General features: G+C 43.9%; 1 protein-coding gene across 4 annotated transcripts in view; it reads right to left on the minus strand.

The window, feature by feature from the left end:
* Nucleotides 1-26,919, minus strand: part of THSD4 (thrombospondin type 1 domain containing 4) — a 1,279,073-nt gene that overhangs the window by 98,611 nt on the left and 1,153,543 nt on the right. For all 4 annotated transcript variants that reach the window (XM_063926205.1, XM_063926204.1, XM_063926207.1 and 1 more), the window contains one exon: nucleotides 5,139-5,314. In XM_063926205.1, coding sequence (XP_063782275.1) covers nucleotides 5,139-5,314 — 176 coding nt within the window. The remainder of the gene's footprint in view (nucleotides 1-5,138; nucleotides 5,315-26,919) is intronic.

Consider the following 26,919-nt stretch of genomic DNA (forward strand, 5'->3'; position numbering starts at 1 on the left):
GAACTCAGCAACAACTTCTGCCAAAGGTGGTTTCCTCTTTTCATATTAACCAACCTATTGTGGTGCCAGTGGCTACTGGCGCTTTGGCTGAGGAAAAGTCTCTAGATGTGGTCAGAGCTTTGAAAATTTATGTCGTCAGAACGGCTCCAGTTAGGAAATCAGAGTCTCTGTTTACCCTGTATGCTCCCAATAAGATTGGATGTCCTGCTTCAGACCATTGCCCGCTGGAAAATTTGGTTACCCAAGGGTACTCGGGCGCTTTAGGTAGGAGATATTTCATTGAGCTGCAGTCTCAGGAAAGGGGAAGTCACTCCCGTATACAATGCACAGAAAAGAGGTAGTGAGGCTGCGCTGAATTTGATGAATATAACAATAATAATGTAATAAGTAAAACACAATTTTATTCCTAAAATAGGTACAATAGGTATATATTAAAAACTAAATACATAAAATGCATATCAGAAACAAATGGTTTAGTTTCTATGTTTCGAAAAACATTTCTAAAGGGTTACCCAATTCGCCAGGTAGAAAGTGTGGAATTGTGGAGTTTTTTGCAGTGACCGTTCCAAGATGTTTTCCCCTGTAGTGTTACAGTCCAGCATAGACAACAGATTCTGTACCAACCGTAACGCATGAGGAGCTCTCCACCAAAGAATCTGGAGCACACTACCCTCTAACGGTAATTAGTCCACCCATTGGATATTGCTTATTTCTGAGACTGTTGTCTATGCTGGACTGTAACACTACAGGGGAAAACATCTTGGAACGGTCACTGCAAAAAACTCCACAATTCCACACTTTCTACCTGGCGAATTGGGTAACCCTTTAGAAATGTTTTTCGAAACATAGAAACTATACCATTTGTTTCTGATATGCATTTTATGTATTTAGTTTTTAATATATACCTATTGTACCTATTTTAGGAATAAAATTGTGTTTTACTTATTACATTATTATTGTTATATTCAGCAAATTCAGCACAGCCTCACTACCTCTTTTCTGTGCATTGCCCGCTGGATATGTCAAACGATTCAGCAGGCTCATTCCACGGCAGGTTTGCCGTTGCCAAAATCGGTGAAGGCCCATTCCACTAGGAAGGTGGGTTCGTTCTGGGCGGTTGCCCGGGGTGTCTCGGCATTGCAACTTTGCCGAGCTGCTACTTGGTCGGGGTCAAACACGTTTGCTAAATTTTACAAGTTTGATACCTTGGCCGATGAGGACCTTAAGTTTGGTCAATCGGTGCTGCAGTCATCCGCACTCTCCCACCCGCTATAGAGCTTTGGTATAAACCCCATGGTTCTTTTGGTGTCCCCAACATCCTCTAGGACGAAATAGAAAATAGGATTTTAATACCTACCGGTAAATCCTTTTCTATGAGTCCGTAGAGGATGTTGGGCGCCCGTCCCAGTGCGTACTATATCTGCAGTTTAGTTCTGGTTACACACAGGTTGTGTTATGGTTTCTTCAGCTTGTTGCTGAATTTTGTTCATGTCCATTGACATGTGTTCAGTTGAATGCCATGTTATTCGGCATGTTTATGGCGTGAGCCCGTATAATGCTCACCTTGTCCTTTCCTCGGAATGTCCGTCTCTCTGGGCACAGTCCAAACTGAGTCTGACGAGGGATATAGAGGGAGGAGCCAGGTCATGCCCCTTTTGAAAGTCTTAAAGTGCCCATGTCTCCTGCAGATCCCGTCTATACCCCATGGTTCTTTTGGTGTCCCCAACATCCTCTACAGACTCATAGAAAAGGATTTACCGGTAGGTATTAAAATCCTATTATTTAGAGAAAATGTGTAAGGAAACTAATCAGCAGCGCTGCAGAAATCACCAGGAAAATGGTGTGGTCGCCATTTTCCCAGCGTTTTTCGCATGCATAGTTAGGAAATCACTGGGTAAATGGCCGCTGCACCATTTTCCCAGAGACCTGTGCATGCACACTGAACTCTGGGACAGCGCTAGGATCCCCTAGTGACCCTAGTGCCCAGAGCTACAGCACTACCAGCTAGAGAAGAGGGGGCCCAGACGGAGCCTGCACACAGGCCTCCTCCATTCTAATGCACCCCCGCAGAGAGTATTCACTGCTTATTGAACTTGACAATGCTCATTTCCAAGTTTATTGGTGCAAAGGGCACAGGAAATGGGAAACCGGGCAGTGGAGCAATGTGATTAAGTAGATAAATTTATCCTTTACCATGTTATTAGCAAAAGGACAAATGCACATGTGATGCAAGCCTAAAGGGGGGTACTCACGGAGCGATCGCTGCTTAAAATCTAAGCAATCTGACTAGATTGCTTTGATTTTAAGCCTGATCGCTCCGTGTGTACGCCCTACAGCGAAAGCGATGCGCGGCTCCGCAAATCGCTATCGCTGGTGCTAGAACAGGCCAATCTAGCGGGTCGCTTGGGGGAAATGAGCCATCTCCCCCTGTGTAAGGATGTGCCCTGTGGGCACATCCATGCTGCTGTCCCTAACTGGGGGCCGCGCTGGGGCAGCTTGTCTGTCCCCAGCGCGGAGTGTGCGGCGGCGGGGAGCGGCGCGGCGGCGCTTTGAACTTGGCGCCGCTCGGGCCGCCAATCAGAAGCGCCGCCCGCAGCGTTTGAATCTTGGCGCCCTCCGGGAGCCAATCGCGGCTCCCGGAGCGGCAGCCAATCGTAGAGAGACGCGGCGAGCCAATCGGCGCTCGCCGCGTCATAGGCCCCGCCCCCGGCGTCTGACGTCAGACGCCGGGCGGGACGGGGAGCAGGAGGCCGCGCCGAAGAGCGGCGAAGACAGAAGAGACGCCGGGCGGGAGCCGAAGAGGGCGCGCGCGCAGAAGAGCGCGAAGAGGAAAGAAGATCCCGGCGGCAAGAAGAAAGAAGACGGGCTCGGAGAAGAAGATGTCCAGCGGCGGCTGGACGCGGCGCGACGACGGCGGCGCCGCTGGCCAGGACGGGCCAGCGGCCGAAGATTAAAGAACAGCGCCGGAGGGGTCACCAGGGGTGGGAAGCAAAGGGCTGCCGAAGCTCCCCCCTGGTGCCTCTCCCAGCGGGTCAGGTAGGCCCTTATCAGGCGCCCCTGTACCCGCCCCTCCCTAGACCACGGGTGTTCGGGCAATAGGCCCGTGGGCACAGTCAGGCCCTCCCGGCCTGTGGGCATGTAGTCGGGCCCTCCCGGCCCGTGGGCATTTGGTCGGGCCTCTCGGCCCGTGGGGGGCACATAGGCAGGCACTAGGCCTGGGCGCAGGTTGGGCACTAGGCCCATAAGTATAGTCAGGCCACCGGCCTGTGGGCGCAGTTAGGCGGGCATTAGGCCCGAGGGGCACGGTCAGGCACTAGGCCTGTGGGAGCATTAGAGGGCATTAGGCCCTAGTGGATTTTGGCCAAATAGGTACGATAAGGTGACCTTGGGAACAAGGCCCAGGTCACCCAACGGGCAGCAAGGTAGGCGGGCGCTAGGCCCGTGGGCAAAGTCAGGCCTCCGGCCTGTGGACAGTTAGGGGGCGCTAGGCCCATCGAAGCAGTGTTTTCCCCGAGGTGAGTAAAGGTGACACTGGGCGTTAGGCTCAGGCCACCCTGAGAGTACGGTAGGTGGGTGAGCTGTGCGGTCCCCACTGCTGGGTGTTCTGAGTCGGGTAGATAAAGGGACAGCACCGTTTTATGTTGTAACTCCGATAGTGTGATATATGTTGTTACCGTGCAGGGCAAAGTGTATGTGTTGTGTAAGTTGTGCATAGTTGTGTTGCACCACACCCACAGAGCTAGTTTGAGGGCTCTGCTGTTGTAGATAGTATAGGGTGTGACACTAGGTCAGAGTTAGGCCCTGCACGGCTGTTTCTCTTTGCCTCCTTACAGGGACCTGTAAGTGGAGAAGATCGGAGTGCAAGACTTGTGACGGTGAGTAGCATCCGTGTACGTCTGTCCCTTGTTTGTCCCCGAGCGCCGGAGTTAGGATTGCTCACGGACGTGAGAATCCCTTCATCACACTACGTGCGAAAGCGCGAGTGTGTGAAAGCTGGGTAGCTGAGGCTTTGTGCCGGTGATGACCATTCACCCAGCCGGTGAAGGTCGCAGCCACCCCTGGGGTATCCCCTGTTCCACCGGAAGCAGGGTCGATACCCCCTTTAATGTAGACCATTCTCTCCTCAGCTCGGTCGTCGGTCAGCTCCGAGAGGGAATCGCCGTGTCCGGATCAGAGTGAAGATTTCCAGGTCCGTTGAGGGTTCCGGTACCTGAAGGTGAGAGCGAGCGGCGCCTGGTGAGTACCGAGTCTACACCTGCACGGCAGCAGGCACCACCACACGCACCGCAGTCCAACCGCACCTCTCACACCTGCACGCTCAGCACACATCACGCTGTGCTGAGCGGCGGGAGAGATGTGTGCTGAGCTCAGCACACATGTCTCCCGCATCGGCCAGTGAGTACTGGCCTCTACTTTACAGCCGTGGGAGCTTGTTTACATCAGTGACATACTAAAACGTCAAGTCACCTTTTCTGATCTTGGTTTGAGTGCAATCATTCCCCTATTTTTAGTATTACACTGACATTAAACATACGTCACAGCCTTCTCAGTCACCAGACCTGAATTCAGTCATGGATTTATGGGATATTCTGTAGAGATGCACGAGACAGTGCTTTCCACCACCATCAGCCAGGCATTAGTTGAGTGATTTTCTTGCAAAAGAATGGTTTATTATGTCAGCCATCTATACGTGCTGACAGGCAGTTAATATCTGGACTCAGTTCCTTGGGCTAAAGTTAAATCAGTTTTGTACTGCAGGATGTCATTAATATGTCTATCAGAGTACAGGACTCCATCCTATATAAAATGAAAATATAAAAATGATATAATTATATGAATGATCTACTCTAAATGTCAGATTAAATGAGAGGAATTCCCACTGTACCTTACTGCCATCACTGCAGAGCTTTCTGTCAGAATATATATTTTATGAAGTTCCCCTTCACTGGCTCTTAGAAAGTGTCTATTGAGATCTAAATTCCACATGTTTTCTGTATGTCACACTTTTGGCAAAAATTAGTCATTGGTGTTGTGCTAGGCTGTGTGTGGCTTTGTATTTTATTAGAAACCTGGGACTGTTACATTTCCTTGACTTAATAACTTTCTGTTAAATTAAGTGAAATCTATCTTGTACTTACATAAACATCCAGTACTTCATTTGTTGGTCCTTCTGCTAAAAATGATTCCCCTGCAGTGCTTGAAATTTCATTTGGTCGCTTGTATGTGAACATTGTTCCTCCTCCTTCATATTTTCCAGGTCTGTCAATCGCCCAGTTTCCATTGATGATTGATCTGCCTGAGCGACTTCGGAGTGCTAGCACAGAAATACAGAAGACATTTGAAGTATTAATAAAATAAATTGTAGTGCCGTGTCTAGGGACCAACATTATTGCTTTACAACAAGAACAGTATTCGATGTTACCTACCACTGCTGCTACCATGAAAATATATTTATGTCCTCATCAAAGATTACCAAAATGTGCTACCACCATAGGTGGTAATTCAGTAAAATAAGAATAAAACAAAATACATGTAAGTAAAGCCCAAGATGCACTTGTAAATTCAACTATAGTGATATTTTCTATTAAGAATTTCTTAGAACATTTCACATTTTCTTAAACACCTAATTGATATAAGCTTATAGGTTTTGAAGGTAGATGTAAAGCTTTAACTGAAAGATGAAAGGAAGAAAACTGTCAATCTGCAACTAAAGTTTCAAGAGCAAAGTTTAGAATTGGCCCTAGTCAGCTAGTACAGCACAAATGGTAAATCAGAGCAACTACCAGTTACTTGCAGATCAACTGTCTGCTAAGGCAAAAACTGTAGAAACAGAATCTAGCCTGTTGCAGGGAGATTCATTTTTGGTAGAGATGTGTTTTGGCAAAAAAGTGATTTTGCTTGGATTTCGATTAGGTTTAAAATCAATTAAAAAATGATCATTGATAAAAAAAAATATATAAAAAGTGATAAAAACAGCTAAAATTATTTCATTTTTGCAATCTAAAACCCAAAATTCAGATTTTAAATATGAAATTTAGATTTAAAATCCCAAACTGCGGTAAGATTCAAACTAGAACTCTGTTCCTCAGGAAATCTGGACTGGGTTTTAGTTTGATTCGGATCCACAAAATTCTGTCAGATTCAGACTTCTGGGGAACCGAGCTGCACGTCTCTAGTTTTTGGTGACAATACCAAAGACAACAATAATGAGGAAGCACTTTGTACATTTGTACCTCTATCTAATATACTGAAGAAAAATACATTTTTACAATAAATAACACTGAAAATCTAAATATACCTCAAATTAAGTATTTTATAGTGAATAGGTTCTCAGACTTGGTCATCAAGACCACAAACAGTTAATGTTTCCAGTTTTCCTCCTAGAAACATAAGTGAAATAGTTAACTCCAAATGTGGATCTTTTCAAATGTGTCATTGAGTAATGACTACACCTTTACACCTGCTAGGTGACCTGGAGAAAGTGACCTGTTTGAGATTCTGAGGACTGAGTGTGAGAAACACTGTTATTCAGTATGTTAATCTCAAAAAGCAAAAATGTAGGCCTTAAATTCATTTTTTTAATATTCCCATCTCATGATTTATTGCAAATGTGTAAAGGGCAACATTAGCAATATATAAGTGCAATACTGTCGCTATAGTATATAAAAAAATATTAATAAATGAGAGATCGGATAGTAGTGCTTGTTTTGTGCAGTGGACTGTTCACATGATCACACTATAGAGTAATGTCATATAAACCTGTCACACAACTAATTTCAATACAAGCGCATACCTGTAAATTAGGTGTGTTTAAGATGCAGATCATTTGGAGGATATAACAGACTAGATGATGAAGTTGCAAGTGAACACTAAATAAGTTGTGTAAAGTAGGTATAGGGTATACAGGTTGGGGCTATCTATTACTATACTATGGGGCATCTATATTAAAGTATATTTGCGGTTTTCAGAGGGTACCCACAAATATTAAGTACCGTATTTTTCGGACCATAAGACGCACCTGACCATAGGACGCACCTAGTTTTTAGAGGAGGAAAACAGGAAAAAAAATATTCTGAACCAAATAGTGTAATAAGCTTACAATCTATACTGTAGACACAGACATCAGCTTTACAGGCCATTTACATAGAAAACGGTACACAGATTTTTCTGGGACAGTGTGTGACAGAAGCAGCCACAAAAGCACAGCCATAGTCACAGTACAGAGCAGACGAGAACCTTTTTACCTCACAACATACAGATGACGGCGAGGCAGCAGCAGCAATACTTTGGAGGAGGCAAGGGGAGGAAGCGGGGGAGTCACGTGATGCCGCCTCTCAGATGACGGCGAGGCAGCAGCAGCAGTACTTTGGAGGAGGCGAGGGGAGGGAGCGGGGGAGCCACGTGATGCCGCCTCTCAGATGATGGCAAAGCAGCAGCAGCAGACAGGACCCGCCGCTACCCGCACTCGTAACTGCTGCCTCTCCCACCCAGTGCGCTCCCACCCAGCGCATTGAGAGCGCATTGAGAGCGCTCCATAAGGTTTTTACTCCTGCTCTGTTATTCGGACCATAAGACGCATATTCGGACCATAAGACGCATGTACTTTTTTCCCCACATTTTTGGGGAGAAAAAGTGCGTCTTATGGTCCGAAAAATACGGTATCACCTGGATTTGACATGGAGGGACTGCAGCAATACTGTATCTCTGATATCTGCAACAGTCCATCATTTCCAAACACAAAGTATCCCCTATGCTGTTGGATTTAATGGATCTTCAGATGGTGTTATTCTGTAGTATCTATGGGCTACAGTTTGCAGAATATGCTGGGAGAGGGATCATACGGATCCCTTCCTAGTGTTGCACACTGGCATATGCACCAACAGTCTTTAAAAGTATAGAATTGTAGAACAATTTAAAGAAATACATGTAATACAGTAGCTCAGTTTTTGTTTTATTTTTTAGGTTATTTTATATTCAGTCAGTTTAACTATTGTTACAATAACATGATCAAGTTATATAGTTTTATATATGACATACAACTTTATTTCTATACTATACTATGCTATAATAAGACAAAGGACAAACATAATACTTTATGAGGTTCCAGACCATACTTTAACATATTGGCAAGCACCTAAGTATTCAGAACATTCTTTTCATACACTGCATGCATGTCTATATGGTTTTGGACTTGGTCAATTTATTGTGTAATTTAAAGATGTGCATAACGCAAAGCTAAGTGAGTTTAATTAATTCCCTTTGGTCAAATAAATGGATAATGCGGAATTTATAAAATATCAACATTATGTATATAATATAATTGCTCTTTCTAGGACCATTTCTACACCAAGTCAAAGATAGTCATAAACTATAGTTGACTGGAAAACTGAATGGGGTTTATTTTACCTTCTAATTAGAACTTTTTTGGTTTCAATAATCATACAATTTTGCATACAGGTTGTTAGAAAAAATATGTATGTTATTTCTCTAATTATTAATACAATATTAATAACGAATCTAATAAGAAATTATAAATCAATAGGTGCATTCTATTTTTATATTGAAAATCTTATTTAAATTTTACCTATAGTACTTCAACTTAGAACGTCATATAATGAGTTTCACTCATTGTAGAGTTCTAAATTGGAATTCATAAACAAGCTGTTGAAAGATGGGTGTCTGGAATTATAATAAGTAGAAAAGTTTTAAAAAAATAGGCAAGCATATATTTCTATATAATTTAATAGTAATTTATGCTAGGGTGAAATTTACAAATGGAAAAAGATCCCAATATAAGCTAGCTTTACGCTTATATTGGCATGTCACGTTACAGCACCAGGGATCACAATGGAGCACAGGATCCAACGACCGGCTGCCCTTCCCCCTTCCGTATCACCGCTCAGCGGTCCTGACTGCAGTTCAATGTAGTCAGTGGCGGGGGTGGGTGAGGTGGGGTGGGGGTTGGGGGGGTTGGGGCACATGCACAGACACAATCTCAGAGTATTTTTCACAAAAAAATACCCTGAGATTTGCAGTATGGTGGCAGCGGGCCGAGAGGTAGAAAGCCCTTTGTGAGCTCGCTGCTCTCACCACGCTGTGGTCATGGTGGTTCGTCATAGGTTCTATCCCCACTCTATGGGTGTTGTGGACACCCACGAGTGGGAATAGCCCTTGTGAGCCGGGATTCTGGCTGGCGGCATTTTCAGCAGTCGGGATTCCGGCATCGGTATCCTGAGTGTCAGGATTCTGACTACAGGCAATTTAACTGCATCCTGTTCAGAACAGCTTAAAGATGAATTTACTAAACAGAAAAACATTGTAGAACTTTTCCAAAATTTATAAATAACTATCTTTTCTGTGAACTGGGTGTAGGCATTATAGTTGACATGTAGCAAAAAAGTGCATGCTAGATTTTTCAGACCAGAGTTGAATCCCAAGGTAAGTTGGGTCCCCCCCAAAATGGGGACCCACCTCCATAAGGACAACTGCCCTTGGTGCCTTAGGGTACAAAGGTAACTAATAGTTAATATTAATAACAATATTGTTTTTACAGGTGGACTACAGGTCCCAGCAAGCCTGCAAGGGTATGACGGCACTTGGAGAACCATAAGTGCCAGCATGCCTAGGCATAAAGGGCACCCAGGCACCAGTAAAAAAATATTGTAACACATGAGTAGAAAAAAACACCTTTTATTGGGTCCGCTTCAATTTAAGTAGGCATCCCTGGTACTTGGTAAAAAAAAAAAGAATAATGATTATACTGCTCCATCTGGAGCCCAGTGCTTGCAAATCAGTCTGTCAGAGACAGCTCATTTATTTCTGTGGGATTGCACAAGTTTAGTAAATCTGGAATTTCTTTTCTTTTAATTGTAAAAACGTTGATTGTCATTCAATGTTCTATTTAATTCTAATAGGCCCTACACACTGGCCGATATTCCTCAAAGATATGAATGATCTCGTTCATTATTGAACGAGATAACGTTCATATCTTTGAGTGTGGAGTCACCAGCGATGAACGATGCGCTGCCCCGCGCTCATTCATCGCTGGTGCCCCGTCAGCTGTACATGCAGGCCAATATGGACGAGATCGTCCATATTTGCCTGCACTTCAATGGAGCCGGGTGACGGGGGGAGTGAAAAATCTTCACTCCCCCCATCACTGCCCTCCCGCCACCGGGTCGCCCGCCGGCCGTATCTTTATATGTGTAGGGCCCATCAGGTGTGGTTTCTCAGCAGGTTTAAGTTTAGTAAACATGTGGAATGCAAACTCACAATAAAATATCTAAGAAAATAAAAACGCCAATAGGTAAATTTAGTCTGAGATGTAATAGTAACTAGTACAGCAGCACCAAATAGGGTTAAATTTACTAAAGGCCGAGTTCATTGATTTTAAATTGATGTTGTGATTAAGGGACTAAAACATACATTTAATAACAGATGATTTTTATATACATTTTAAATGTTTGGCTTGTCCGGGGTCCCGCCACACCAAGTCCGTTAGATTAATGTCTTAATGGTCCATTGGGACATTAATCTAACGGACTTGGTGCGGCGGGACCCCGGACAAGCCAAAGTGTTATACAGCATTCCTATAGCTGGAGGGGGGATTGGCTCCCAGTACAGTCTGCAGTTACTGGGGGTGATCACTGCGCTAAAAGCCAACCAAGATTCCAGTGTCCATCCATCACCCGTGGTAACGGGGAATGTGTCAAGTTGTGAGTGCATGCTATCTACTAACAAATGTTTCAAAACGTACTAATTTGGAAACGCATCAGTTGTGACCATATACTTTGCTACAGATGCTCTCTGATTGATCCACTAACCAATTGCAACCTTGTTTTGAGCTTCAGCAGAGGCTAATATTTATTCATGCATGCAGCATCTGAATAACAGCTGTGGATAGTGTTTAACATCAATTTTCACTAACGATCTGCATGTTTGCTTGATTTGAACTGAGGTTCTAATTAATGGATGACCAGCAAGGTCTTTTCTGATGACTATGAAAGAGTTATGATCAATTAATTGATTATTAATGTGCACTGATTAATCAACTAACAAGGACTGAGTTTTTTGGTGCTCTTTGGAGAATGGAGAGTATTGTATGATGTATCTCCAATGGTTAGCTTGTGTAGTATTAATACATTTTTGAATTAATTGTCAAATTTTATGATATTTTATACACCGGCCGTGTGTTTAGTGTTGTATGTTTATGTGTTTATTGTCTTTAATTTAATAATAAATATATAAAAAATATATCTGGCTGTACAGCGCTTCAATTATTATTTGGTTTGGTGGTACTTTTCTGGGAGAATCAGTGATCTCCTTCTTTATTGAAGCTGCAGTACACCCAGATTGAAGTGGGCAATTGAGTTGGGAAATTCTCCCTAATTGAGTCAGCGCCTAGACCAATTTTGTCTTTAATGAAAATCTATCATTAGTAAATATAACCAGCTTGATACATTTCAGCTTGGATCTATTAGTACAGCATAGCATAAGAGAGCTGTGGGGTAATGTATTTAGTAGATTATCTGTGATATGCAGTTCTTGAGCAGCACATCTCAGCCAGCAGAGTGCCAGATTAACAACAGAGGGGCATGGGACTGTCGTCCAGGCCCCCGGTAGACCAACCCCATTGCTATTGGTTCCAGCAGCAGCACATCAAGCACTCTCCTCCAAGCCCTTTCCCTACTCAAGTCCTTTCCCTACCAGGCATGCTGCTGTTGGGGGGATGGGGGTTGGGGAGGCTGTGTGTCTGCATATCAACAGTGCAGGCAGGCAGAAGAGTGGAGGAGTCCTAGGAACCATTCTCCTTGGTCCTCATCTGTATGGTCATACTGGAGGCTGAATTGTGGCTGGGCGGCTCACAGCAGGAAACTGCTCAAGGCTCACTTTGTGTACTGATGCTCTAAATGCCAGCATAGTCAGCATATGGTGGGGCCTGTCTGGGCCCAGTAGCCCACACACATGGGGGGAGGGGACACATAGCTACATCACCAGCATGAGAGGGAGGGGGGGGGGCACTGTGAAACTATAGTGTGGTTAATACCTTACAATCTTAATAGTGGGGTCCCCTCAACAGGGCAGTCAAGAGCTGGGCTGTGCCCAGGTACTTTTCGAGGGGTGTGGCCTAATCACAGGTGGTGTGATCATGTACCCTTAGAAAAAAATACTGAAAAAAATTGTATTTTAAGCACCTCCATGGCCACAATGCAGCCCAGTACACAGCAGCGTGTGCTGGGCTGAGGAAGAGCTGCTGCTGCCAGGTAAGGGGGAGGGAGCCTGGGACCTACTGGACCCTCAGTGGGCCCCTCCATCAGACCTTGACCCTCTCCCCCCTCTCTCGACACCACTGCCCCTCAAGCTGATTACCCTGGGGCACCCACATACCTTAATCTGTCCCTGAGCCAGCAACATCGACTTACTCAGCCCCTAAATATTCACTTAAGCATCTTCAATGGGGTTACTAACAAGATCATAAGTCTCTATTTTAACTGCACTAGATGCTTTTGTATTCAATACAGTTTATAACGTGTGGCAAGGAACCAGCCAGTATAACATTTCCCATCATTATGATGTTTATGAGCAGCCACAGTAATGTGTGGATGTCATTTTGTGGTGGCTGGCTTTTACATTTACACCATATTGTCTGTATGATAATAATAAAAACAACAATGTTAAACTATCCATAGAATGTAGAGCAAAACAGGAAAGTCTGTCTTCAAATGCATTACAAACTGTAAATATGCTGTTGTATACCATTTGCTTCACCATAGCCACACAGTCTATTTAAAGGAAACTATTTTGTACAGACTAACTATGATGTTTAATTATCATATATGAACTGCTACTATGTGCATGTAATACAAGGTGAACACATTTTGAATCTATGTCCATGGATTTCTTTAATCATATTCTCTACAATCTGCAATAGACATATTATTCATACATCCAATAAACACACCACATCCTGTTTAAAGCAGAAGTTGAAATGTATTTGTTAAAAAGCCATTTCCATAATGGGATTATGTATACCAGACTACATTCACAGCCTCCATAATGACATTTTTGTGTGAGCCATTATTTTCACCTGCTAACAGAAGCATTAACTGTATCAGCTAAACAAATGAATATTTGTAGTACAGAACAGAACTAAAGTATCCATGGATACTTTTGATGAAATATTATAATGCTGTTTGCATCTTAAATGCTCTAAAATTGGAATAAACTAGTTTATGGGAAAGTGTTCTTCTATTTTACAAGTGGTATAATTTTGTTGAATTCGCCAGCTAAAAGTACTGTTCTTTCTTTCCACTTATTGGGTCTTTTTATTTCTGAATTGTCAGTACTATGAATTTGTCACCCGTACAGAGCAAAGGCAGCCATTTCCAGGATTGAACCAATATTATTTATGCAGTCTATCAGTGTACTAGAAACCAGCTCCTTATAAATGCATGAGGGCTTCCGGGAACAAGAAATTAAGAACTACTGTATTCGGCTGGTATTATAGTACAGAAAAATAAATAAATCCGGATACTACACATCACCGAACTGCACATTTGGTGATAGGAATAAAAAGGCAATTTAAAAAGCCCATTTCTCTGATTCAAGTAAAAAGATGTAATAAAATTTGCCACTTACATGAGGTACAAGATTACTGCACAATTTCAGGTAGGCAAGACTATTTCTTAACTTAATAATTAAATGAAAGGAATAGCTGCAGGGTGAAATAATGTAATGATAGATAGATCTAGATAGATAGATAGATAGATAGATAGATAGATAGATAGATAGATAGATAGATAGATAGATAGATAGATAGATAGATATGTAGCCACACTCAGCTTTCTGCGATGTGTAAGCATAGCTGGCACGACTAGTGTGACCACGACTAGGACACACGTGTGCATATGCACATCCGTATGAATTAATGTAGTGATCTCCAGCTGCGAATAGTCACAGCCTGGCACGACATGCAGCAAGCCGCGATGCGGCGGCAAAACTGAACATGGCTACATCCATAGATCGATAGATAAATATATAGATACAGCTTGAGTCTCCAACCATGTCTGAAATGCCTAGAACCGGAAGTATTTTGAATATCAGCTTTTCCAGTAATCTGGAATATTTGCATACCATAATGAGATATCATGGGGATGGGAACCACAGAATGCATTCATATTTCATATATACCTTATACACACAGCTTGAAGGTAATTTTATACAATAGTTTTAATACTTTTGTGTATGACACAACGTTTGTGTATACTGAACCACCAAAAAGCAAAGGTGTCACTTACAAATTCGCACTCAAAAAAAATCTGTATGTCCGAATTTTGGATATGAGAGACTCAACGTATGTGTGTGTGTGTATATATATATATATATATATATACACATGCACATACATATACAGGTGGCACTCATGGGTCTCGCCGAAAAAGAACCACACTGCAGACTTGTAGTCAGTGCAACATTTCAGTCTAATGGCCTGCGGTGTGATTCTTTTCTGTAAGACCCATGAGTGCTGCCTGTGTATCTTTGCATACTGGGGTGAATGGACCTTGGAGGGAACCAGGGCAGGTATCTTTGACTACATTAATGTAATTAATAAAGTCTTTCTCATTATATATGTGTACACAGCATTAATTAAATAAATATACTCTCTTCTAAAGACAAAGACACACATCCTCAACTTAATTGTATATAGCAACTATATATAAGTATTCCCCTTAAACCTGGTTTTACCTTAAAATAAAGTGCAGCTTTAAATTTAGCAGCCATAGTATTGAAATCACTCCAGTTCCAGAAAATAGGAACCTATTACATTTACCTAATTGTCTTCTTTTGCCAGTAGCACATCCACTGGGCAACTTTATTTTAATGTTAGAATTTAGGGTTTAGTGAGGGCACAAGCCCCTCCAAATATTTTTAACTTGCCCCTGCCAAGGACAAAAATGACACATTTTATGTGAACTTACTCCTAGTGATATATTTACTAAAGTGCAGGTTTAAGTCGAGATGTAGGGCATAGCAATCAATCAGATTTTACTTATCATTTATCTAGTACCTTCTAGAAGATAATAGCTAGAATCTGATTGGTTGCTATGGGCAACATCTCCATCAGGGGTGTTTTAAGAGAGTAGGGGACCCGCATGCAGCCTCAGTTGCAGGCTCCCTCCTCTCTGGCAGCGAGAAGACTCTGGCATTATGCCAAAGTCTACTGTGCAGGTCTATGGGAACATGATGCCCGCACTTTGGCCCTTATTCTGAGTTGTTCACTTACTAGATGCTTTTAGCAGCCGTGCAAACGCTAAGCTGCCGCCCTCTGGGAGTGTATCTTAGCTTAGCAGAAGTGCGAACGAAAGGATCGCAACGCTGCTACAAAAAAAAGATTGTGCAGTTTCTGAGCAGCTCGAGACCTACTCCTAGCTTGCGATCACTTCAGACTGTTTAGTTCCTGTTTTGACATCACGAACACGCCCTGCATTCGGGCAGCCACGCCTGCGTTTGTATGTGACATGCCTGCGTTTTTACACACACTCCCCAAAAACGGTCAGTTACCTCCCAAAAACACCCACTTCCTGTCAATCACTCTGCGGCCAGCAGTGCGATTGAAAAGCGTCGCTAGACCTTGTGTGAAACTGCATCGGCTGTTGTGAAAGTACGTCGCGCATGCGCATTGCTCCGCATACGCATGCGCAGAATTGCCGATTTTTTGGCTGATCGCTGCGCTGCAACCGAAAACAGCTAGCGAACAACTCGGAATGACCACCTCTGTTCCCAGGGACATCTCCAATGCACATGCAAAAATCACTCTGAAATGGCCACACCGGACATTTTCAAAGTGATTTTTCAGGGCCTCAGGACCCCTGGGAAGGGGGGATTGGGGGGATTCGGCAAGTAGAAAATATGGATGCGGTGAAACACCATTACAGAAACACTTATGTCTCCACTTCTAAAATCCCGCACATTAGTAAATACTGTATACCCCAGAGGTTCCGCGGTCCTCAAGGCACCCCAACGGTCCAGGTTTTAGGTATATCCATGGCTCAGCACAGATGGTTACATCAAATAGACAGGGGTGCTAATTAAGTCACCTGTGGCCAAGCATGGATAACCCTAACATCTGAACCGTTGGGGTGCCTTGAGGACCACGTTTGGGAACCTCTGGTAAACCTTCTAGTATTTAAACGTTTCCCATAGTGCATAGGAAAGATTTGTGGAGATTATGTGGAGCACTATTTTGTGAGTAGTTTTAGCATTGTGCAACTGGCTTTTTACCTTTAATTACACATTTACAGCAAAGCTAATCCTAAAACTGAGACACTGCTGGAGATGCAGTGTTTGGTGCTAGAGTATACTGAGGGGTAAATTTACTGGAGTTCTAAAAACTAAAAGAGGTGATGTTGACCATAGCCTATTGCATCCTAGAACATGATAGAATCTTATTGGTTGCTATGGGCAACATCACCTCTTTTCATTTTTAGAAGCTTTAGTAAATTTATCCGAGCATCAGTCCACAGTTTTCAAGACACATTTACTGTACCTACTCTCCCAGAATGGGGAACCGCAGAATTCTAGGGAGCCACAGTATCACAGGTAGACAATTTGTGTAACATTGCGTCATTTTGGCCCAACATCCTTCTACAAAATGCAGCAATTTGCAGCTGCCAAGCTGCCTCTGGGTCTACCACCTCCATGTTCTGCCAGAGGGGAGTCCCATAAAGTCAGCACTATGCCTATAGACAGCTTGCTTCAGCAGAAATCAGTGCTCAGATGCTATTCGTGAATGTATGTTTGATTAAAAAGGGCCTGGTAAAAGTAGACAAAACCTTTAGTGTTATATTTTTCAAAGCCTGCTTTACAGGTTAGGTAAAATTAAGGATTTTACATGGCTCCCTTATGGCTTATATACATATCTAACAAAAATAACATTAAAGGTTTTTTTTTGTAGCTTAAATGTGTCAGACATATGAATACCGGTATGTGGTAATTATACTAACATTTATAAATTTAATGAAGCTTGGTATTATACAATTAGTGAGAAATTACACAGTGCTGAATGTATTTCAGTGAAAGTGACACTTGTCCCAAGAGTTGAGCAGAGGGCACATCGCCAAGAATAGAGCAACTTCAGCATCTGGCAGACCTAGCGGAAATCCTACACTGCATATTATTATACTTTCACACCTCTTTCATATGTTACTGTAATTGATGTATAATTAGGCAAATGAAGACTGGAGCACAGGCAACGAGCACATTACAGACATTCCCTAACACTTGCTGGAAGCCCCCTGCTCACAATGTGATTGTATAAATAGCAATTTAAATATAAACTGAAAATTAAATGGAATGTTGACTTAAAAGCTACATTTGGTTTCCTTGTTTAAGGATTATATAGAGAACAAATGTAATAGATATCAAAGTCGCACAACCTAATCATGATAGCCATAAACTACAATAAAATGTCATATCATGGGCTAAACTGAAAGACATCCATTGTTATACAATCTGAATAAATAAAGTAGATTCAATTTGTTGCAACATGTTTAAAAATACAAAAAAAGTTTTAATGTGACATTCATTTTGTCCCATCTATATTTCTAATATATCAATCCTGCCTAGATTACAGCAGCCTCAGGTGTTGTGTCCCTTGTTCTGCATTGGTGTCAGTAGCGGATTTGCAGCACCCCCAGGAAAAATCAACCACACTGATCAGTTTCAGTAAAGCCAGATGCAGACTGCACTGGCTTCACTGTCACTGGCAGCGACTTCCTATTGGAAGTCCTACCTGTCAGTCACAAACACACAAGGCAGTCCTATTAAAAGGTATTTCCTCCCACTGGGACTGCTATGAGAAGAGAGCTGGCTTTCTATAGGAAGCCACTCCTTGCCTTTTGCATAGCCCAATCCGACCAAGATTCTATGGGCTGCAGCCGATGCAGTCCGTAGAAGTCCGTGGTTTGTGCATGTGCAATCTCACCACGGTGTTTGCGCATGTGCTAGTCCCAGCACCTGCCATATCTATTGTGCTGATGCAGGGACCCAGGCTGCATGTCACCTGACCTCTCCATGGGCACGGGGTTAGCGGTAGCCCCTCCCTACTTAAAGTAAGTAGGAGGCACAGCTGATTGGTATGGAACAAAATGATGGCATTCAGTATGTCCTGAGTGTCGACATGGATTGATGGTCAACATGTTGACACTGACAGATTGTCGACATTGTGAATATCAACAGTTGGCATGCCGACCATGCGGTTTTGTATTTGGATAGAGGAGTATCCCTACCCATAATCACAGCCTAACCCTATTGTCATTCTAGTGTTGATGTACACAATGTCCACGCTGTGAATGTTGACATTAAGAACCTATACCGTTCTACATAAGCAAATGTACACAGTCTTATATGCTAATGTTATACAGTTGCGCATGGTTAGGTAGGCTTCATTTAACCAAAGCAGGAGAGGCTGTGTGATCCATAGTCAGATGCTAAATATCTATCTATCTATCTATCTATCTATCTATCTATCTATCTATCTATCTATATATATACACACACACACACATCTATATCTTAATTTATAAATGTGAAATCCCTTATCAAGCGGCGGGCACTTACCGCCGCGGGTCCCGGCATCCGCCCTCTCTTGGTGCAGTTGCCTGCGGCGCTCTGTGGCTGCATGGGGACGCGGCTGGGTCGATGGCGGGAGTGACGGTTTCTGGAGGCTGGAGGGAAGACCTAGTGGCCTGCAGCTTCCTGGCGTGTATGCAGTGCTGGGAGCGACCATGCTGGAGGCCAAGGGCAGCACCAATGAGCGTGATGGGTGAGTGTCAGCCAATCCTGTTTTCCTGCTGCCTATAAATAGGCTGGGATTATTGCATTCTGTGCCAGTGCTTTGTTGTGGTTTCTGTGCTCCCGCAGTTTGTTTTGTGTGTCTCTTGTTAATTGGTCCCGTCAGGCTCTCCGAGTTCTCAGACGACTCTCGCTGCACAACGCTTGCTAGCTCTCCAGTACGCGGTCACGGTTAACCACTCTCCCACTGGTGCCTTCGGATTCCGCAGGATTCTCGCGGTGGTTCGCCAGCTTCAGCCTGTGCTCTTCAGTCTCGTCTACGCATCATCCTGCAACCAGTCTTCACAGTTCTTCATTCACGGTTTCGCATCATCCAGCAACCAGTCTTCACTGTTCTTCATTCACATCTTCGCATCATCCAGCAACCATTCTTCTCTGTTCTTGATTCACGTCCTCGCATCATCCAGCAACCAGTCTTAACAATTCCACATTCACGTATTCACATCATCCGGCTAACAGTCTTCACAGTTCTTCAGCCTTGCCTTCGCATCACTCAACAACTCAACTTCACAGTTCTTCAGTCTCGTCTTTATATCAACCTAAGTATATTCCTCACAGTTCTTCAATCTAGGGCTCGTATCATTCAGTGACTTCATTTCCTGCAGTTTCCCAATCCTGAACTAATTAGTCTTAGTCTTCCTACAGTCTCATTCTGATCTGTTATCCTTAATAAATATATGAAAAGGAATTATCTTCATCCTCCTTGTTTCCAGCACTCAGGGACATCTGCTCTTTCGGTTGGTCAGAATCCAACGGATCCACAAACACAGTCTGTTCTGACAGCCCTCACTGACTGACTGACTGACTGACTGACTGACTGACTGACTCATCACTGATTCTCTTACTTCACGATATGAAATTTAATATCGGTATTCTGCAGGTGGGAAATAGGAAAATTACATAATTATAACTTTAAAAAAAAAACACTAAGGGGAGGAAAAGGGGATTCACATAATGATGACATTACCGATGTGTGCTTGTGTTGCGGGAACATTAACGCCCAAACGGACAATCGGATAAAAATTTGGATTGCACCTCCAGTGTGTAGAATTTAATAAACTACAAATATGGGCCCTCATTCCGAGTTGTTCGCTCGTTGCCGAGTTTCGCTATATTGCGATTAGTCGCTTACTGCGCATGCGCAAGGTTCGCAGAGCGCATGCGCTTAGTTATTTTACTCAAAAGTTAGGTATTTTACTCATTGCATAACGAGGATTTTTCATCGTTCTGGTGATCGTACTGTGATTGATAGGAAGTGGGTGTTTCTGGGCGGAAACTGGCCGTTTTATGGGAGTGTGCGAAAAAACGCTGGCGTTTCTGGGAAAAACGCCGGAGTGTCTGAAGAAATGGGGGAGTGTCTGGGCGAACGCTGGGTGTGTTTGTGACGTCAAACCAGGAACTAAACTAACTGAACTGATCGCAATGGCAGAGTAAGTCTGGAGCTACTCAGAAACTGCTAAGAATTTTCTATTCGCAAATCTGCTAATCTTTTGTTCTGCTATGCTAAGATACACTCCCAGAGGGCGGCGGCTTAGCGTGTGCAATGCTGCTAAAAGCAGCTAGCGAGCGAACAACTCGGAATGAGGGCCATGGTCCTGTCACTTTTTACCGTATCTGTTACGGGTTCTCCTCCGGTAATGCCAAGAACCATGGCCCTCATTCCGAGTTGATCGGTCGCAAGGCGAATTTAGCAGAGTTACACACGCTAAGCCGCCGCCTACTGGGAGTGAATCTTAGCTTCTTAAAATTGCGACCGATGTATTCGCAATATTGCGATTACTAACTACTTAGCAGTTTCAGAGTAGCTCCAGACTTACTCTGCCTGTGCGATCATTTCAGTGCTTGTCGTTCCTGGTTGACGTCACAAACACACCCAGCGTTCGCCCAGGCACTCCCACCGTTTCTCCGGCCACTCCTGCGTTTTTTCCGGAAACGGTAGCGTTTTCAGCCACACGCCCCTGAAACGCTGTGTTTCCGCCCAGTAACACCCATTTCCTGTCAATCACATTACGATCGCCGGAGCGAAGAAAAAGCCGTGAGTAAAAATACTATCTTCATAGTAAAGTTACTTGGCGCAGTCGCAGTGCGAACATTGCGCATGCGTACTAAGCGGATTTTCACTGCGATGCGATGAAAAATACCGAGCGAACAACTCGGAATGAGGGCCCATGGATTAATATTTACTTACATTAGGATGTCTCAAATTTACTGCTCAACAGATTTACCAAATTTTAAGCACCCATTTAGATTTAAAACTGTGAAAATCAGAAACTCCTGTGCAAAGAGAAAACAGCTAGAATATATATATATAGATAGATATAATGTAGTCCCCTGGTTCAGACTTGGCAAGTCTCCTCCTCATCGCAGGGACCAGGCGGCACTCACTGGATTTATTTCAAAACGACTTTATAGAAATTTAAAGGCTCAACACAACATATGCAAAAATAAAGTGCAAAGCACTTGTTGCATATGTTGTATTGAGCCTTTGAATTTCTATAAAGCCGTTTTGAAATAAATCCGGTGAGTGCCGCCTGGTCCCTGCAATGAGGAGACTTGCCAAGTCTGAACCAGGGGACTACATTATATCTATTCCCTATTAGGTAGGCACCCCGGTGGTTGCTCATACTGAGAGTGCCTGCTACCCTGCTTCTTGTTTTATATATATATATATATATATATATATATATATATATTAGAGATGTGCACTGGAAATTTTTCGGGTTTTGTGCTTTGGTTTTGGATTCGGTTCCGCGGCCGTGTTTTGGATTCGGATGCGTTTTGGCAAAATCTTCCTGAATATTTTTTGCCGGATTCGGGTGTGTTTAGGATTCAGGTTTTTTTTTTCAAAAACAGCTTAAATCATAGAATTTGGGGGAAATTTTGATCCTATAGTATTATTAACCTCAATAACCATAATTTCCACTAATTTCCAGTCTATTCTGAACACCTCACAATATTATTTTTAGTCCTAAATTTGCACCGAGGTCGCTGGATGACTAAGCTAAGCGACCCAAGTGGGCGGCACAAACACCTGGCCCATCTAGGAGTGGCACTACAGTGTCAGACAGGATGTCACTTAAAAAAATTGGCCACAAACAGCACATGATGCAAAGATAAATAATAAAATAAAAGAGGTGCAAGATTTAATTGTCCTTGGGCCCTCCCACCCACCCTTATGTTGTATAAACAGGACATGCACACTTTAACAAATCCATCAGTTCAGCCACAGGGTCTGCCACATGAGTATGGCTGAAATGAATGGTTGGTTTGGGCCCCCACCAAAAAAAGAAGCTATCAATCTCTCCTTGCTCAAACTGGCTCTACAGAGGCAAGATGTCCACCTCATCATCATCCTCCGATTCCTCACCCCTTTCACTGTGTACATCCCCTCCTCACAGAGTATTAATTCATCCCCAGTGGAATCCACCATCTCAGGTCCCTGTGTACTTTCTGGAGGCAATTGATGGTGAATGTCTCCAGGGAGGAATTGATTATAATTCATTTTGATGAACATCATCTTCTGCACATTTTCTGGAAGTAACCTCGTACGCCGATCGCTGACAAGGTGACCGGCTGCACTAAACACTCTTTCAGGGTACACACTGGAGGGGGGGGAGGGGGGGGGGGCAACTTAGGTAAAATAAAGCCAGTTTGTGCAAGGGCCTCCAAATTGCCTCTTTTTCCTGCCAGTATACGTACGGACTGTCTGACGTGCCTACTTGGACGCGGTCACTCATATAATCCTCCACCATTCTTTCAATGGTGACAGAATCATATGCAGTGACAGTAGATGACATGTCAGTAATCATTGGCAGGTCCTTCAGTCCGGACCAGATGTCAGCACTCGCTCCAGACTGCCCTGCATCTCCGCCAGCGGGTGGGCTCGGAATTCTTAGCCTTTTCCTCGCAGCCCCAGTTGCGGGAGAATGTGAAGGAGAAGCTGTTGACGGGTCACGTTCCGCTTGAGTTGACAAGTGTCTCACCAGCAGGTTTTTGAACATGTGCAGACTTGAGTCTGCCGGAAAGAGAGATACAACGTAGGCTTTAAATCTAGGATCGAGCACGGTGGCCAAAATGTAGTGCTCTGATTTCAACAGATTGACCACCCATGAATCCTGGTTAAGCGAATTAAGGGCTCCATCCACAAGTCCCACATGCCTAGCGGAATCGCTCCATTTTAGCTCCTCCTTCAATCTCTCCAGCTTCTTCTGCAAAAGCCTGATAAGGAGAATGACCTGACTCAGGCTGGCAGTGTCTGAACTGACTTCACGTGTGGCAAGTTCAAAGGGTTGCAGAACCTTGCACAACGTTGAAATCATTCTCCACTGCGCTTGAGTCAGGTGCATTCCCCCTCCTTTGCCTATATCGTAGGTAGATGTATAGGCTTGAATGGCCATTTGCTGCTCCTCCATCCTCTGAAGCATATAGAGGGTTGAATTCCACCTCGTTACCACCTCTTGCTTCAGATGATGGCGGGGCAGGTTCTGGAGTGTTTGCTGGTGCTCCAGTCTTCGGCACATGGTGGCTGAATGCTGAAAGGGCCCGCAATTCTTTGGGCCACCGACAGCATCTCTTGCACGCCCCTGTCGTTTTTTTAAAAATTCTGCAACACCAAATTCATTGTATGTGCAAAACATGGGACGTGCTGGAATTTGCCCACATGTAATGCACGCACAATATTGGTGGTGTTGTCCGATGTCACAAATCCCCAGGAGAGTCCAATTGGGGTAAGCCATTCTGCGATGATGTTACTCAGTTTTCGTAAGAGGTTGTCAGCTGTGTGCCTCTTATGGAAAGCAGTGATACAAAGCGTAGCCTGCCTAGGAATGAGTTGGCGTTTGCGAGATGCTGCTACTGGTGCCGCCGCTGCTGTTCTTGCTGCGGGAGGCAATACATCTACCCAGTGGGCTGTCACAGTCACAAAGTCCTTAGTCTGCCCTGCTCCACTTGTCCACATGTCCGTGGTTAAGTGGATATTGGGTACAACTGCATTTTTTAGGACACTGGTGACTCTTTTTCTGACGTCTGTGTACATTCTCGGTATCGCCTGCCTAGAGAAGTGGAACCTAGATGGTATTTGCTACCGGGGACACACTACCTCAAGAAATTCTCGAATTCCCTGTGAATTAACGGTGGATACCGGACACACGTTTAACACCAAAACAGCTGCCAAGGCCTGAGTTATCCGCTTTGCAGCAGGATGACTGCTGTGATATTTCATCTTCCTCGCAAAGGACTGTTGGACAGTCAATTGCTTACTGGAAGTAGTACAAGTGGTCTTCTGACTTCCCCTCTAGGATGACGATCGACTACCAGCAGAAACAAGAGCAGCGCCAGCAGCAGTAGGCGTTACACTCAAGGATCCATCGGAGGAATCCCAGGCAGGAGAGGACTTGTCAGACTTGCCAGTGACATGGCCTGCAGGACTATTGGCGTTCCTGTCTAAGGAGGAAATTGACACTGAGGGAGTTGGTGGTGTGGTTTGCAGGAGCTTGGGTACAAGAGGAAGGGATTTAGTTGTCAGTGGACTGCTTCCGCTGTCACCCAAAGTTTTTGAACTTGTCAATGACTTCTGATGAATGCACTCCAGGTGACGTATAAGGGAGGATGTTCCTAGGTGGTTAACGACCTTACCCCTACTTATTACAGCTTGACAAAGGCAACACACGACTTGACACCTGTTGTCCGCATTTCTGTTAAAATAATTCCACACCGAAGAGGTGATTTTTTTTTTTTAATTTGACCAGGCATGTCAATGGCCATATTCATCCCATGGACAACAGGTGCCTCCCCGGGTGCCTGACTTAAGCAAACCACCTCACCATCAGAATCCTCCTTGTCAATTTCCTCATCAGCGCCAGCAACACCCATATCCTCATCCTGGTGTACTTCAACAGTGACATCTTCAATTTGACTATCAGGAACTGGACTGTGGGTGCTACTTCCAGCACTTGCAGGGGGCGTGCAAATGGTGGAAGGCGCCACCTCTTCCCGTCCAGTGTTGGGAAGGTCAGGCATCGCAACCAACACAATTGAACTCTCCTTGGAGATTTATGATTTAGAAGAATGCACAGTTCTTTGCTGTGCTTTTGCCAGCTTAAGTTTTTTCATTTTTCTAGCGGGAGGATGAGTGCTTCCATCCTCATGTGAAGCTGAACCACTAGCCATAAACATAGGCCAGGGCCTCAGCCGTTCCTTGCCACTCCGTGTCGTAAATGGCATATTGGCAAGTTTACGCTTCTCCTCAGATGCTTTTAATTTTGATTTTTGGGTCATTGTACTGAACTTTAGTTATTTGGATTTTACATGCTCTCTACTATGACATTGGGCATCGGCCTTGGCAGATGACGTTGATGGCATTTCATCGTCTCCGCCATGACTAGTGGCAGTAGCTTCAGCATGAGGTGGAAGTGGATCTTGATCTTTCCCTATTTTACCCTCCACATTTTTGGTCTCCATTTTTTAATGTGTGGAATTATATGCCAGTAATATATCAATAGCAATGGCCTACTGTACTGTCTGTACCACTACTGCTGGTCACCAAAATGCTGCACTGTCCTACTATATACTGCACACAACAATGCAGCACAGATATGGATACTTGAAGTGATACGGAGCTGCAAGATACAGCAATGGCCTACTGTGCTGTACTTCTGTATATGTATACTGGTGGTCACCACAATGCTGCACTGTCTTACTATATACTGCTCACAACAACAATGCAGCACAGATATGGATAGTATACTTCACACAGAGCTGCAAGATACAGCAATGGCCTACTGTATTGTACTACATGTATACTGCTGGTCACCAAAATGCTGCACTTCCTACTATATACTGCTCAAAATAATGCAGCACAGATATGGATAGTATACTTGACACAGAGCTGCAAGATACAGCAATGGCCTACTGTAGTGTACTATAGGTATACTGCTGGTCACCATAATGCTGCACTGTCCTACTATATACTGCCCACAATAATGCAGCACAGATATGGATACTAGTATACTTGACACAGAGCTGCAAGATACAGCAATGGCCTACTGTACTGTACTATATGTATACTGCTTGTCACCAAAATGCTGTACTGTACTATATACTGCTCACAATAATGCAGCACAGATATGGATAGTATACGTGACACAGAGCTGCAAGATACAGCAATGGCCTACTGTACTGTACTATATGTATACTGCTGGTCACCAAAATGCTGCACTGTCCTACTATATACTGCTCACAATAATGCAGCACAGATATGGATAGTATACTTGACACAGAGCTGCAAGATACAGCAATGGCCTACTGTACTGTACTATATGTATACTGCTGATCACCAAAATGCTGCACTGTCCTACTATATACTGCTCACAATAATGCAGCACAGCTATGGATAGTATACTTGACACAGAGCTGCAAGATACAGCAATGGACTACTGTACAACTATAATTATATTATATACTGGTGGTCCCCACAATGCAGCACACTGAGCACAGATATTTGCAGCACACTGAGCACAGATATGGAGCGTTTTCAGGCAGAGAACATAGATATTTGCAGCACACTGAGCACAGATATTTGCAGCACACTGAGCACAGATACGGAGCTTTTCAGGGAGAGAACGCAGCCACGTCCTCTCCGTTCAATCTCCAATGCGCAAGTGAAAATGGCGGTGACGCGCGGCTCTTTATATAGAATACGAATCTCGCGAGAATCCGATAGTGGGATGATGACATTTGGGCGCGTTCGGGTTAACCGAGCAAGGCAGGAAGATCCGAGGCTGCTCGGAACTGTGTAAAATAGGTGAAGTTCGGGGGGTTCCGATCTCGGTGAACCGAACAGAATTTGTGATTTTCTGGCCATTTGTCAGAGAATATGAATGATAACTCACAAACTTTTCTTTCACTCATGGTTAGTGGTTGGGTGATGCCATTTATTGTCAAACAACTGTGTTTACTCTTTTTAAATCATAATGACAACAGAAACTACCCAAATGACCCTGATCAAAAGTTTACAAACCCTGGAGATTTGGGCCTGATAACATGCACACAAGTTGACACAAATAGGTT

This window comes from Pseudophryne corroboree, chromosome 6 (genome assembly GCF_028390025.1).
Source record: "Pseudophryne corroboree isolate aPseCor3 chromosome 6, aPseCor3.hap2, whole genome shotgun sequence".
NCBI classification, from domain to species: Eukaryota; Metazoa; Chordata; class Amphibia; order Anura; family Myobatrachidae; genus Pseudophryne; species Pseudophryne corroboree.